This window comes from Lemur catta, chromosome 1 (assembly GCF_020740605.2).
Source record: "Lemur catta isolate mLemCat1 chromosome 1, mLemCat1.pri, whole genome shotgun sequence".
Classification (NCBI taxonomy): domain Eukaryota; kingdom Metazoa; phylum Chordata; class Mammalia; order Primates; family Lemuridae; genus Lemur; species Lemur catta.
In genome coordinates, this window is record NC_059128.1 from 272733136 (window position 1) to 272749577 (window position 16442).

The 16442-nt window shown below is 36.8% G+C and overlaps 1 protein-coding gene across 1 annotated transcript; it reads left to right on the forward strand.

Annotated features, from left to right (window-relative positions):
• Positions 1-10629: 10629 nt before the first annotated feature.
• LOC123642665 (keratin-associated protein 13-1-like) lies at positions 10630-11169 on the forward strand. Its single transcript, XM_045557980.1, has one exon. It carries the CDS (start codon positions 10684-10686, stop codon positions 11167-11169), a length of 486 nt encoding a protein of 161 aa, XP_045413936.1. The 5' UTR covers positions 10630-10683.
• The last annotated feature ends 5273 nt before the right edge of the window (positions 11170-16442 follow it).

The window sequence follows — 16442 nt, forward strand, 5'->3', positions numbered from 1 at the left end:
ACTGACAATCAAAAACAAGCTCATAGAGGAAAAAGCATTGACGCAACACTAAGAAGTTGAGCAAGTGTAGTCCAAGAAGGCTTCCTGGGTAAAGAGAGATTTCTTGAATAAAAAGAGATCCAAACAAAGAGATTTGGAGCGACATAGCAGCTAGATAGGAGGGTGAGAAAGTAACAGAATCAGCAAATATTTAAAAACCCTACCAGAAACCACAGTGAGATACTGCCTTACCCCTGTCAGGATGGCCATGATTAAAAAGTATAAAAACACATGTTGATGAGGATGTGGTGGAAAGAGAACACTTAAATACTGATGGCGGGAAAGTAAACATGTAACTAGTACAACTGCTATGGCAAGCAGTATAGGGATTCATCAAAGAATTAAAAGTTGACCTGCAATTTGATCCAGCAATCCTACTATTGGGTATCTACAAAGCAAAAGAAGTCATCATATCAAAAAGACACCTGCACCTGAATGTTTCTTATAGTACAATTCACAATTGCAAAGATATGGACCCAATGTAAGTGCCCATCAACTGAGGAGTGGATAAATGAAATGTGGTATGTATACACCATGGGGTACTACTCAATCATAAAAAGGAATGAAATAATGGCTTTTGCAGCAACTTGGATGGAACTAGAGCCCATTATCCTAAGTGAGGTATCTTAGGAATGGAAAACCAGATACCACATGTTTTCACTTGTAAGTGGGAGATAAATGTGGGATATATATGGTCGTAAAGAGGTGTAATGGACATTGGAAACTATTAATAAGAAGAGGGGAAGGCGGGAAGGAGTTAGGGATAAAAATCTACCTATCAGGTATAATGTATGCTATTCTAGTGACAGTTACACTGAAAGCCCTGACTTCAGCATTATATAAATCATCCATGTAACAAAAAACACTTACACCCTCTAAATTTTTGAAATAAAAAAAAAAAAATAAAAACCCTACCAGGAATTTTACACACACAATCTTATTTAATTCTCCTAACAAATATATAACATAAATTATCATTCACATTTTCCAGTTGTTAAAACAGAAGCAAACAAAATTTAATAACTTATCAAAGGTCACCTCTCAAAAGCGAAAGAATTATGATTCATGTTTAGGTTTGTTTTACTGAAAATTTCACTGATTCCATTCATTCACTCATTTATTCTATCCATTTCATTTGCTCTCCTGAATATTGTACACAGAATAGGTATTATTCATTCTGAACAGGTGTGTTGATACATAGCTAGATGCATAAATGAATGAGCAAATTAATGAAGTCTATGGGCTCACTGCGGTCTGATTTATTGGAATCAAATCTATTCTCAAATCCTCCCAAATTTTCTAATTATTTTAGGAGCCTGAAATATATCTCCAGATGATAAGAAGTATATTCTTACCTTAGGTTGAATTTGGATTCTGCTTATTTGAGATAACACTTAGGTCTCAAGTGGAATGGCTGGCAATGAAGAAAAATCTTTTCTCAACACATTTCTTGCATTGTACTCTTAGCTTTATCTCACAAGGGATGTGTATAAGCTAATCAGTGTTCAGGGTTTTTAAAAGATATCTTCCTTGGGACTCCAAGTTTGGATAGAGACCAAGAGAAGAAGAAAAGATAAATAGGAAAGCTAATTAAGAATCTAACTAGAGTAGTGATTTTACTATCTGAGGCACCTGGCTTGAATCATCTCCAGAAACTCTATACCTCACGATGATGCTCCTTAGCAGGACCAATGCATTTTCATGCCAAAAGCAACTGACTAAAGACACACAAAACACATTGAAGTAAAGAAGTAGAAACAAGAACCTGATTTCTATGATTGGCAAATTATTTTAAATAAGCTGGCATCTTTTTATTTTGGGGGGACACACTGGAAAGAGATGATCTGGAAAATATGGAACATAAAATGTGTTCTAAGAAGAGGAGAGAGAGGAGAGAGAAGGGAGAAAAAGAGTGAGGGAGGTGAGAGAGAGAGAATGAGAAAGAAAGAAAGAATTTCAGAAGTAACAACTTGCAGATTTCTAGTCGTAATATAGGTTGCTGGCAAATTAAAGTTTCATTTAGGTGCTTGAAGATGGCTTTTGAAAGCCTCATTTCTTGGAAATTGATAGGCAGCTCCTGAATTAGAAGACCTAGAATCTCCTTAGTAATAAAGTTACGAAAAAAAGTCTTGAGATCCTAGAAATGCAACATGCTGATCCTTAGACTTGTGATCACAGATTGTTTGGGAATGAAGGACTGACTTCTTCTAGAGGAGGAATAAGAGTATAACTGAAGCCCAATCCATCACAGATCTACATCTCAGAGACTGCAAACCACATAATCCACAGCCTCATGCTCAAAGGACAGGGCCATGAAGAAGGGTATCCATAAGTGGGTGCAGGGTGGCTGGCAGTTCTTTGGTGGCCAGGAGAAACTTGGTAGACACCATACAAAGGGAGTCACTCAGCCACTCAATTTCTAGCATGGGAGCAGTTCTCTTTGACAATGGAAGATATATTAGTCTGCTTGGGCTACCATAACAAAGTACCACACACTGGAGGACTTAAACAACAGAAATCTATTGTCTCACAGTTCTGGAGGCTGGAAATCTGAGATCAAGGTGTTGGCAGGGTTGGTCCTTCTGAAGGCTGTGAAGGAAGGATCTGGTCTAGGCCTCTTTCCTTGGCGTGTAGATGGCCATCTTCTCCCTGTGTCTCTTCACATCACCCTCCCTCTGTGTGTGCCTGTCTCTATATTCATATGTTCCCTTTTTATAAGGACGCTAGTCACGCTGAATTAAGGTGCACCCTAATGACCAAACTTCAACTTGATTACCTCTGTAAAGACTCTATCTCCAAATAAGGTTATCTTCTGAGGTACTGAGGGTTAGGGCTTCAACATATGAATTTTGGGGGGAACAAAATTCAACATATATAGCAGGAGACAAACAGTCACTAAAAGTAAAAAAAGAGTTACTTTATGATTTTAATTAGATATTATTTCCCAATTTCAGTTTTCCTTGGATTTAATGAGAAACTGTAATGAATTTTCTTCTAAAGAACTTTATATATAGTTACCATTGATATATGAAGAAAGCATCCTAGCATTCAGAGTCCTTTGGGGTGTCACTAATCAGTTATCTAATTAAAATGAAATTGATTTTCCCCTGCAGACACAGCTGAATATGTTTTATTCATTTACTTAAGAGACACAGATCATTCCTTTCTCATTTGAAGGATGAAGTGGCTATCTTCATGGCCAATAATCCAGTAATCACCAAGCAACATAACAGGCCCCCTGCCACCTCCCATTTCCTGATGACAAGATGCCATGACTTTTTTGTCTGCTTCCTAAGGAATCAGGCAGCAAAATCTCAAAGTTCATGAAGTGATAATCACAGACTTTCAGTTGTCAACAAGTAAAAATAATAAAGTCAATACAAAAAAATAGCCCATATGCATCTTTTTAAAGAAACATTACTGAAAGTCCATTGCAAGTCAGTAACGGAGGAATAGACATCATCCTCGTCTTCTAGGTCCTTTCAGTCTGGTAAATTAAGATGAGCTGTTGTCCAAATCTAGAGTTTCCTAAAGCACAGTAGGAACAACTGATTAAGAGCCCTGTGGTATATGTATACCATGGAGTATTACTCAGCTATAAGAAATAACAGTGATACGACATCTCTTTGGTTCTCCTGGAGAGTGTTGGAACCCATTATATTAAGTGAAGTATCCAAAGAATGGAAAAACAAGCATCACATGTACTCACCAGAAAATTGGTTTCTCTGATCATCACCTAAATGCACATCGGGGAAGGATACCAATTGGATATCAGACTGAGGGGGGCGGTGTATGCCTACATGATAAGTGCGTTGCGCACCGTCTGGGGAATGGTCCTGCTTGAAGGTGCTGACTTGGGGAGGTGGGGGTGGGGGGAGGGGATGGAGGTATGACTACATGGTGAGTGCCAGGCGCACTGTCTGGAGAATGGACACGCTTGAGGCTCTGACTCAGGGGGATGGGCGGGACATGGACAATGCGTATAACCAGAGCTTTTGTACCCCCATGAAGAGCTGAAATAAAAAAGAAAAAAAAAAAAAAAAAGAGCCCTGGAAGCCAGATATGTACAGCTGTGAACAAAGTCTCATTGGCACTGTGGCTGAAAATCATCTTGGAATCGTTTGCCTTTTAAAAATATTCTATTAAAAAGTCATTATAATGCTGAGATTTTAAATTTTAAAATAGAATCTGGAAGCCTTTCAATGATTTTTAATCTAAAATTAAATAAAGAACCAATAAAACCAATTAAATTTAGAGCATTTTAAGAGAAATGAATAAAAATGCTCAACTACTTTGGCAAATAAATGTACAAGAGAGTCAACTTTATTCAACCAGTGAAATAAACAGAAAAGCAATGTTATTCAATCAATGGAGCAAATAGAAATATTTCCTCCATTTGAAATTATTCCCAATCTAGAAAGCTAAACCAAGAAGAAAAGTTCTTAAAATGAGCATAAGGAAAGGAAAGAAATAGGGAATGGAAAGGGATGGAATAAAACTTGGATGGAAATGAAAAATAAAGTGAAATTAGAGAAGAATAAAAGAAGATGACACACAGCATATAAACATACATTAAGTCATTATGGGAGGTCATTGATTATTGATTTTTGAAATGCTGACTAGTTCCATAAAGGTTTTAAACAATGCTTTCTATATAGGATTGCATATGCTATGGTCTTATTTTTAAACAAGTATATTGTTTGAAATCTTAAATTTCTCATTTAATTCTGAATGTTTTGCTCTTGTGCCAAAGAATGGCTTGGAACACAAAAATTTACTTTAAAATATTTACAGCAGTGGTTCTTCAAATTTGATACCTCAGAATCACCTGGGAAGTGTTTACTTTTTTTGTTTGAGCAAAGGTTTGCAAATATTCCTAACTAATTTCCTGGTAGTACTCTGGTTATTTGTACTCTGGTTATTACGTTTATGTATTTATAGTACCCCCAGTTAATTCTCACAATAACCCAATGAAGTAGGCATTATTATCCTATATCACAGACGAGAAAAGTGAGGCATGAACATTTAAAGCCAATGGCACAAGATCCCAGTGCTGGAAAGGGCATCAGGGTTTGCTCCCTGGAGTTCTGAGAGCAAAGCACACTCTTAGGTTCTATGTTATGTTGCCCCACAATCGCAATGGCAGATCTCTTCCCCTACTTGTCACTGTGTGGGTGGGATTCTGACATCTACATTTTAAACAACATTTCTTAAATTCCCAAGGGATAAGATCATGAGTAATTGAAGATACTCCACAATGCCCTGCAATTACCTTATTTGTTCATTGTTCTAAATTTCAAGTCTTTAAAAATAAATCTAAACCTGGAAGTAGGGTGAGTGAAAAGCCAATACGAAGAAAGATAATGAGAAAGGAAGAAGAAACTCTGTTTATAACATGTCCCCAGGAATAAACAGGCTCAACTATGTTCTTAAAGCCCTTTAACTCCAGTGATGAAAACCTTAATCTACTTTGAATGGGACAGAATTTACAAAGGAATTACTGTCTGGGCACCAGAGATGGATGATGCCACAAGCAAAGCTCAGCATCATAGGATTTGAGCACTGGGAAAATGAACAAACTAGGGTAAGCAGTTTACCACGCTAAATAATGAAGAAAACCAAAACAGAACTTTACACTAGAGGTTTTCTGGGTGTTGGATCTCCCACCACTTGCCCCCGACAGACACGAGAACACCATTACCTCTGCCATGTCTGTGCCTACGATCATCCACACACCACAGGGCTCAGCCAACTGGGGCGACACTAAATAAGATCCACTCCAGAGAAAATCAGGCTCTACTCCTATCTAGGACTCTTGACCTAATCTTGTTTTGCTGTTTTGCCTTCTTATAAGGGTGTGCAAGCCTAAGAAACAAAGAAACCTCAACTATCCTCTACTTCTAACATCCTGAAAATACAGAAGCACCTTGCAATGCACTGCTCCTCGTTACTCTTTTTCCCCTACTCTTCCATCCAAGCCTTCCTTGCCCATGATGTTTTTTTTCCTTCCCTTGGGAATGAGGGGAGCTCATGAACAGAAAGTTCCCCCAATCCTATGTCACTTTCCAGAGGTTAGATGAATAAATTGCAGAGTAAATATGGAGTTGCACTCTGTATGCTATTGGTCATTTCTTCAGTCCCCAGCAAAGACTTTGAAAACAAGGAAATGAGGCAGGGAATGGGAACACCCCAGGATCAGGCTGAGGCCTGACTTTCTTAAAGTGGCAGGGAAGGAAATGTGCTCACACACATCTTCTAGCGTGTTATCTTTTCCCCGTATCTCACTACTTTCCACCAGGCCAGGACTTGATCCCTGCTAGATAAACACAGGCGTATGGGTCTTATCTGATACATCGTTGAAGCTTCTTACTCTGAGTGAAAAGGCTTCCAAATCTGTTAACACATATAACCAACTTTCACTCAGCTGCCCAATCAAGGAACAAACAAGGAAAAAGTAGTTAACATTTACATAACCTTCTCACATGCTTGATTTCATTAAAGATATATGCATGTCTAACTTCCCTTTCCATTCTATGAACATCTATCTATGGAGTGCTTACTATATGCCAGGGGCTGTCTCTGTGCCACATATATATTTAACATGCCATTCATCTGACTGCTAACTGAAAGCCCTTTGTATCCTGCCTCCCAATTTCAGCTGTTACAGCCTGTCAAAATTGCTATTCTCTCTGGTATTTATGGTCAAAGGAGTCATTACTAGTTATCATGAGGCCATCTGTACGGTGTCACTGGGTAGTGACACAAAGCCTCTGTTCAAACTCTAACATGCTCCATCTTGCAGGATGGATATTAATGCCACTAAATCCATCTTCAATATTCCCAAACAAGAACATTTGTAATAGCTATTATATTTGTGCAATAGCATGAAGAGAGGGTACAGCATATTATTATCAAGGACTGCCCATTACGGTAGAATTACGATAGTATAACAAGCAGAAAATAGATTACCTTTTCTATTTTTAATGTTGTACTTTATATACTTGGACAGACAAGTCCTGTCCAGAGCTGGTTACTGTGGTCAGGCACGTAGTATAATTTCACAGGGCTATGAGGATCTCCTGTGGGCTTGTGGCTAGATGTTAACCCTTTAATTTAAGGGAGTGATTTCCAACAATGATGGCATATTGTAATTGTGTGGAGCAGCCTTAGGAGGAATTCAAACATCTGGTTTCTTCATTGTTTTTTTTTTTTTTTTTTTTTTTTGCGAGGGGCAGTTATTCATATGTCCTAAAATGACCCAAGGTTAATGCTGCTGCATACTCAGACACTACTGATGCAAGCCTTCACCCAGCATATAAAAACCAACCCAAATTCTGCTGCTTTATAAAATGTTTGAAGTCAGAGGAGATAATTTCAAATCAGCACATGATGTAAGCAGATCATAACTATAAGTGAGGTGGTTCAATTGACCTGTGATATTTTTCATAACCGATATATTACATCCATCATCACAGACACTTTGTATTTTTTTATTAAACATGGAAGAATATCCTTCACATATGTAGGGAAGTAGTTTGTTGTCATAAATTTTCTTAAAACTCAAGGCTTATTAATTCATCTCGCATTCTCCCACTTATGATAGAGATATCAACTAACATAAAAAAAATGATAGTGCAGGCTTGATGACTAATCACAACTGAAATTTGGCTTTAGAGCTGGGAGAATAGAGGAATGGTTAGAGTCAAGGGGAATTATAAAGAACACACCCCATGAATAGATAAATGTTGATAGAATGAAAAGGGAATTTAGACATGTAGATATTTTGTACACAGCTCCAGCTAGCTGGCAGTGAGAAAACCCAGTGTCACTAGATTTTCAGAATTTATTTCTAAGAAATTAAAAATCCATATTTTATGCTGAATTATTTTTATTTTTAAATATTGCAACTAATTTAGAGTTTATGAAAAAGCCCACAGGGGCCTGTATTTGTGAGATGAAGAAAGGTTTGTGGGTAGGATTTGGTAGAGGCCCTGAGAGTTCGTGGTCTATTATCTCAACTGGTATCACTCACCACCACATTGCTATGAGGAGGGTTGGATATGCAGGGGGGAGAGAAGGGCACCATTGCTTGCATAGAAGGGCAGACAGATGGTTGTGCCATGATAGACAAATTTGCTGACTTTGTTATTTTTATTAACACTGGTCCTACTTCAAGTTAATAAAAATTTTTCCTTGGTTGTGATAAGATGGCTATTTTTAAAAAGTTTCTTTTGAAACAGGGATTTGAGAAAAGAATGGTCCTCACAACATTTCATGGGCAATGTTGGGCTAGGACTTTTACCCCAAAGGCCAAGAGCCAATAGGAAGAAATTTGGAAATTAGATGATCAAAGGATAAACTTGTTAAAAGTAGCTGTTTGATGTGGGCGCAGATATTTCATCATTTCTTTGACTTTATACAAGTCCTATATAGTGGGTTTTTAAAAAATTCCAATTAAATATACTTTTAAATTAAGAAAAAAATAATTAATAATTTTAGTACCTGTTATATAATTGTGTTACATTTTTACTAAATAGATTTGCAATTCGGTGACACAGTATCATACTTCTTGAGCCCTGATATCACATATGTGCTATGTGTTACATCAGTGCATTTATCTTGAATTGTCAGGAAACACATAGCTGTGTTCAAAGAACAAAGTAAATCTATCAGACATTTTCTTATTTTGTTTTGTGTTTTGATTTAGGATTAAATAGGGGTGAAGACAACAAAAGCAACAACAAAAACACATGTAACAATGTAATTACTGAAAGTAAGGTTGGAGTTCTGGGGAGAGACATCACCATGACGGGTGTCCAGAGGAAGACCTGGGTGCTCCATGAAGGTCCCTGATAGTGCAGAGAGACCGTCATGAGTACATGTTCAGAAGTCTTGGGCAGGGCATCTTAGGTAGAGGCAGAGACAGACACAACCTAATAAAGCTTAAGCCTGACTACCCTTCTCTCGCTTGACATTTTCCAAAGCTCCATTAGCTCTCCTTCCGGGAGACTGGGAGAAATCCGTGGCTCAGGCTCTGCTGCTGTAGCCTAGGAGACACTGGGGGTAGTCCTCAGGCTGTGGGTGTATCCAGAGGGCTGGCTGCCCTACTTTTACACACATCTGGCCGCCAGCATCAACCTTATAATCTTTAGGGAGCTTTGACTTCAAGAAGAAGGTTTAGAACAAAGACACTACTCTGCTACGCACTAGGAGGCCTCTAGAACCAGGGTACAAAGCTATTTGAAGCTGATCCTCATACACAGAACCCTCAGTACCAGCAGACTGGGGTGTGATGGGGAGCCAGAGACACCTGGCTGAGATGAGCATAATCTCAGGCTTGAAGTACTGACTGAACAGAAATGACAGAGGATGTCACAGGTGTGGCATTACTCATAACAAATGGCCATGTTGAAAGCAGCTTTTCTGTGTCATTAAAAAATAATTCAAGTATTTTTGATACATAATTTTTAGAGGAAAACTGGATTATATTTCTATTCTTTCTACAGAAAGTCATGTTGATAAAATCATTGTCATATGTAGAGGTTATCAAAGACTATGCAGCCAAAAAATGTATAGAAATGGTTATAGATGATGATTATGATATCATATTATTCCCTTGATTTTGTGATATTTGTGGGTTTTTTCAACTTTGGAAGTTTTTATTTGTTATTGTTTTTATTCTAAATTAATGTTCATGTTTATATCTATTATTATATTCATCATGTTGTTTTATTTTTCTTAATGAAGATCTCCAAAATTATACTTTTCAACACCCACAAAATCTGAATCTACATCTGGTAAGAAAGCTGGGATAGAATCATGTACCACAAGTAGGAGAAAAAAATACAAGCTGGCATGACCTTGCAAAGGCTCACAGGGCATTCAAACTTTTGAGGTCAGGATTTAGAGATGCTGTGGGAAGGTACACCTCAGAACATTTTACAAATATAAGTGTATAATACAAAAGCCATGAAATGAGATTATTTTGAAACAGTTTTGATTTGATTGAATAGAGTGGAGTATCCACACATTATTTGTGGGAGAAGAAAATCCTGACAGTCCTGTCCCTCGCTCTGCCATTGTCACTTGTGGCTCAATAGTGGCTGCCACTATGCTTTTCTTCACATGGGTCCACATGGGTCTTTTCTAGCTTTTGTTTTGATTTCATTTTTCTAAATACTATTTTTTCCTAAATACTATTTTTTCCTAAATATTTGTTCAGAATTATGCCCATTGACTGCATTGCAATCACCACTCAAGGAAGAAAGAACTCTTTAGCCAACACAGGACCAGATGTATAAGTCATGGCCAGAGAAAATAAGAGGGGCTTTCCTGGCCATGATGAAGTAGGCATTAATGATGTACAGTCATAGCTTTTGTGACATGAATGTATTTCATTGACATAGAGCCATAAAAACAAAATGAGTTCACCCATAAATGTAAGATTAAGGAAGTTAGTTACCTACAATTACAAAGAAGATTACTAAGTTACATATATGCAAATGAGGGAGTTCAAATATGGAAAAAATGACATCGTAAGGCGCCACACCCATTGCTGAGAGTATATAATGCCCCAATCCAGAGTGGCATTCAAACTTACAATCGTCTTAGTTATACTCAGCTGAACTCACATCTCCCATCAACATGTCCTACAACTGCTGCTCTGGAAACTTCTCCTCCCGCTCCTTTGGGGGCTACCTGCGCCACCCAAGCTCCTCCTGTGGCTCTTCCTTCCCCAGCAACTTGGTCTACAGCCCTGACCTCTGCTCTCCCAGCACCTTCCAGCTGGGCTCCTCTCTCTACAGTGACTTTCAAGACAACTGCCATGAGCCCACCAGCATCCGGACATCCTATGTGGTGTCCAGCCCCTGCCAGACATCCTGCTACCGCCCAAGGACCTCCTTGATCTGCAGTCCCTGCCAGACAACTTACTCTCCATCTGTACGCTTTGGGTCCAGCAGCTGCCATTCCCTGGGCTGTGGACCCAGCGGCTTCAGACCCCTGAATTATGGAGGCTGTGGCTTCCCTTCTCAGAGCTGTGCATCAGGATTCTACCGCCCAACCTACTTGGCTTCTAGGAGCTGCCAGTCTTCTTGCTTCAGACCAACCTGTGGATCTGGCTTCTATTGATCATCTTGTTAATTTACTAATCTTATTGAACAATGTCATTAACGCCTCTACTCATAATCTTTACTGTCTTCATCATATACAAAAATAATTATTCTCTAATTCTCTAATTATCAAGTTCTCAGCTTTTCTCTGGCCCCCAAACTGGCTGAGAGACTTTATCCAAAAACCTCTGTAATTAGTGTACTAATTCAAAATAAAGTCTGAAGTCTGATTGGAAATGGAATTTATGGTGTTGAATTTTCTTCTACAATTGTATGAAAAGTCAAATCATTTTAATCTAATAAATGTATTGGTTCTAATACCCAGTTATGTTTGTTGTTATTGGTTTTAATTGCTAGGGTTTTGGTTGTGATGTATTAGAGGGATTATTATGAAATGATCAGTACACATATGGATATGGGTTTTAAAATCCTATGACTTTGGGGATTTTAAACAAACTTTTGGGGGCTTCAGATATTTTTCTTACTCAAACTATAGGTGGTGGAAGTCTCTTGTTTCAATACATAGACTTTTACTAATTAAATTCTTAGTATCAGGAATTACCTTAATTCCCTCATAAAATGTGGATCCTCTGTGCCAACAAGTATAAGGTAGCAGACTACTTCATAGTTATATCAGAAATGCAGAACAAAAATAATGTTTAGATTTATATGGTTCTATTTATACATTATGGAAAAATTGAATTGAAGACAAATCCAAATGATAAGGATGTATGAATTTGAAGTAACTTTCCTTGAAGTCACTCAATATTTGTTGGTAAAAGCTATCAAATGTCTGCATCTTACTAATCAATATTCAGTAGGATCCACTTTTCTACATATATGTAATGAGGAATACCATGAAATGTGAATGGAGGTTGACATTCCACCTTGGTTTTTACTCGTGTTCCAAACTAAATAAAGGCAAAGATAACAAGCTTTTGATATAATCAGAAGCAATGATGTAATGTGTATCTAAACATAAAATTGGGGAAATTTTATTTCTCTTTATTGTAGTAATAGTCTATGTTTTCTCAGATCAAGTAGTTCCAGCAACAGTGAAATGTGAAGATAAATAGCTTTTAATGAGGAACCTAAAACTGGAGAAGAAAGAATTAAAACAATGTTCAGTAAATATTCCCATTCATTATTTCTTTAGACTGTACAACAGCCCTTAGAGAAAGATATCCATTATAAATTTAAGTTAGGTTATATGTAAGAATATGGAGATACAAAGGCAATAAGGAAATTATTATAAGGGAAACACATTCTATGCTATCTTAAAAGATCTGCAAATCTTTGGCTTGCAAAGACACAGAAGTATTGAAGTGGGGTGGGGGCGGGGGAAGTCTGGGAAGATGAACTGCAATAAGCAAATTAGAAAAGGCTGAAAAGGCTTCATGTATTCAAGGATATTGGAAATTTAGTTACATTACCTTACAAGGAGATTTTGGGGAAATTTAAGCAAATATATTTGACCCCTGAACAAGTGGGTGTTGGGGGTGCTGACCCACCAAGCAGTCAGAAACACATGTATAACTTTTAACTCCCTAAAAACTTAACTACTAATAGCTACTATTAGTTAACAGAAGCCTTACCAATAACACAAATAGCCAATTAACACATACTTAATATTTTGTATGTTATATGTATTATATGTCATATTCTTGCAATGAAATAAGCTACAGAAAAGAAAACATTATTAAGAAAATTATAAGAAAGAGAAATATATTAACTATTCTTTAAGTGGAAGTGGGTCATGACCAAAGTCTTAATCTTTGTTGTCCTCACATTGAATAGGTTTAGGAGGAAGATGAAGAGGAGGGGTTGGTCTTGCTGCCTCGGGAGTAGCAAAGGCAAAAGAAAATCCACATATAAGTAGATCTGCACAGTTCAAACCTGAGTTGTTTAAGGGTCAACTGTATTTTCCATAAAAACATGGGGGGAAAATAAACATCAGTATATATGTAAGCATGTATAAAATTAAAATACTGAAGATTCTAATAGCAGTACATAAATTGGGGTAAGGATAAATAGCTTTAAAGATAGACTACTAACATTCTTGCATTGCACAGCAAGTGGTAAAAGTGCTAATTTATGTTAGCAAATCAACAATAATGCATGCTGTGATTTCTAAGCCAGCATTGTCCAACAGAACTTTCTGTAGTGATAAAAATATTCTCATATGCACACTTCCTGGAGAATAGCATCCACCAGCCATATGTATCTATTATGCACGTGAAATGTGGCTAATAGGACTGAGGAACTGAGTTCTAAATTTAGTTTTATTTTAATTAATCTAAATTAAACTTGGCACATATTGCTAGTAACTACTCTACTGGGTAGTGTGGCTTTAGGGTAACCTCTAAATGAATATTAAAATAATATATGTTATCCTGGGTGGCTGACAGAGTGATTGTTAAGAACCATGTTGTTTTATATCAAATAGCATGTTGTTTGAGGTTAGTAAAGCAAAAATAGCATTGTTTTGTTTGTTTATTTGGCTTGATACATCTTTTCACATTTTCCTTTTCTATTTCCTTATGTTTAATAAAATCTCTTTAAAGTAGAAAATTGTTTTGGTTTTTAACCTAGTCTAATATTTGAAGTTTTTTATTTGGATTTCTAGTCATATTATATTTCATTTAATTATTGTTATATTTAGATTTATAACTACATTTACTATTTTATTGTTGTTCCATCTATTTCCTATTTTTTTCTCATTTTCTTACTTGTTTGGGGCAGGAGGACTTAATAAAATAGTTTAATGCTACAATTTCACCCTTTTAATGTATTTTTTCCAATTTTTAATTTTTTAGCAATTTCTTAAGAGATTTTAATAAGCATTGACTATTTATTAGTTTACTCCTACCTATATGTTAAGAGCCACAAACTATTTTATTAGTATCATGAACAATATGAATTCAAACATAATTTACTTATATTTCAGTCATCTTTGTTCCTTCCAAGCTTCCTTGTGAGACTATTGTCCTAATTGGAGAAAATCCTTCAGTGTTCATTTCAGGTTTGCTTTATCTGACATGGAGAGTACTACAAAAGAAGATGTTTGAACACTTCACAGTGGAAATATATCCTAACAAAGCAGAGTATAAAAAAGTATGTTTTACAATGAAAGAGAAAATGTATGAAAAGATTTGAAGGTAAAAACATCCAGAAGGTATTGTTTTATGGCTACAGGAGTTGCTCTAGGAGAGAAGACATCCTGAATGAATTGTAAATATGAATGACAAAAGAGACAACATATATACATATATATATATGTATATGAAAAAGTGTAAATTAAATTGACATTGAACCAGCTTTTTTATTTGAATTATTCAAAGATGGAAAAGCCCATAGAGTCACTATTTATGTCCCTTCACCTCAAGAGTATCTGACTCTTTGAGTCTTCACTTGCGCACAAATTTATATCCAACATGACTTTGTTTCAAGTTAGTCTTCTTTAGTCATTTTGCCTCTGAACACTTGTTCTGGCTTATTTCTGTAACCTACCGTGTCTTTCATTCAATTTATCTTACCCACTTTTCCCTCTCCAATGGATTTGAAAAGCAATACATAATATGATGTAACATATGGAAAACAATTTTAGGAAAGGAAGATCATTGGTGACAAATGGGTGTCTCTATTCCACTGGAAAAAGGAAAAGGGATTTCATCTCAATCCCTACCCTTAGGGGATTGGCCAAAGAGAAGAGTAGGGCCTTTCCTAGTCATGGCTGGTGGGCACTGACAGCATACAGTCATAACATTTCTGACACAAGAGTACATGTAGTTCATTGGCTTAGTGCTGTACAACACAATGAATTCATCCACAAATATGAGATTAAGAGAATTAATTATTCATCAACAATTACAGAAAATATTGAATTACACATATAGAAATGAGAGATTCCAAATGTAGGCAACTTGACTGTGAAGAATGCCACAACTATGGCTAAGAATTTATAAATGCCATGTCCAAAAGGTGACATTAAAACTAGAATCTTCTGTTACACTCACCTATATTGACTTCTCCCATCAACATGGGAGAGCCTCCTGTGGCTATTCCTACCCCAGCAACCTGGTCTACAACACTGACCTCTGCTCTCCCAGCACCTGCCAGCTGGGCTCCTCTCTCTCCAGTGGCTGTCAGGAGACCTGCTGTGAGACCACCAGCTGCCAGACATCCTGCGTGGTGTCCAGCCCCTGCCAGATATCCTGCTACCACCCAAAGACCTTCACACTCTGCAGTCCCTGCTGGACAATTTCCACTGGGTCTCCGGGCTTTTGCTCCAGTAGAGGCTGCTCCCTGGGCTATGGATCTAGGAGCTGCTATTCATTGAGCCATGGATCCAGTGGTTTCAAACCTCTGGGCTGTTGGATCCATGGTTTCCTTGCCTGTTCTATGGATCCAGATGCTGCCACTTAAGTTATTTTCCTTTTAAGAGATGCCAGACTTCTTTTTACCATCCAGCATTTGGATCTGGCATATACTGATCAGCTTGCTGAGTTCCAGTATTTTTTAAGCAGTTATCAAAACGTCCACTCAGAGTTCCATCATGTTTATTATTTCCAGTAACAACTATCTTCTCAGTCTTTGATCACCAGTCGCTTACCCAATTTCTTTCCATTGAGCACAGGCTAAAAAACTGATTCTTGAATCTTGTGAATTTAATGACTTAACACAGTAATCATGAAGATTCAACATGGCTGATGGAATTTACGCTAACTTATTTTTTGCCAAAATGAATAAAAAATTAATCATTATAATCCAATAAACTAATTTATTCTGGCATTAAAAATGTTTTTTATGGTATTATTTATAGGTTGTTGACCAGAGTTTGTGTTTAATTTGATTTGTCAAGTTAAATAAAAGCTTAATATACATCTGGGAGAAAATTTTAGTTGTGGATTTGATCGAATTTCTTTTGGGCTATGGATATTTTTCTGATTCAAACTATAGTTACCCAGTAATCATATTTTGTAGCTTTAGAGTTTTATGAATGAATGCCTTAGGATCAGGAAATATCTTGATTCATTCAATGAACATAGGTTGTATCTATGTTGACAGAGATAATGTAACTGTGAAATCGACAGATTCATGGGAGTTTAGTGAACAAGAATAATATTCAGATATACATGATTAGGTCAATAAATGAAAGAAAAATAAAAAAAATCAATTTAAAAATACCTATACACATTATGTCATTTCCAGTAAATTTAACCAATACTGCTTGTTAAAAATTACCAGACTCATGTATTTAGTGTTAAGTTCCCCACATAATGACTTTTCCAT

What these genes read in the sequence shown, in the direction of transcription:
- LOC123642665 (XM_045557980.1), top strand. Translation starts at nt 10,684, where the DNA reads ATGTCCTACAACTGCTGCTCTGGAAACTTCTCCTCCCGCTCCTTTGGG.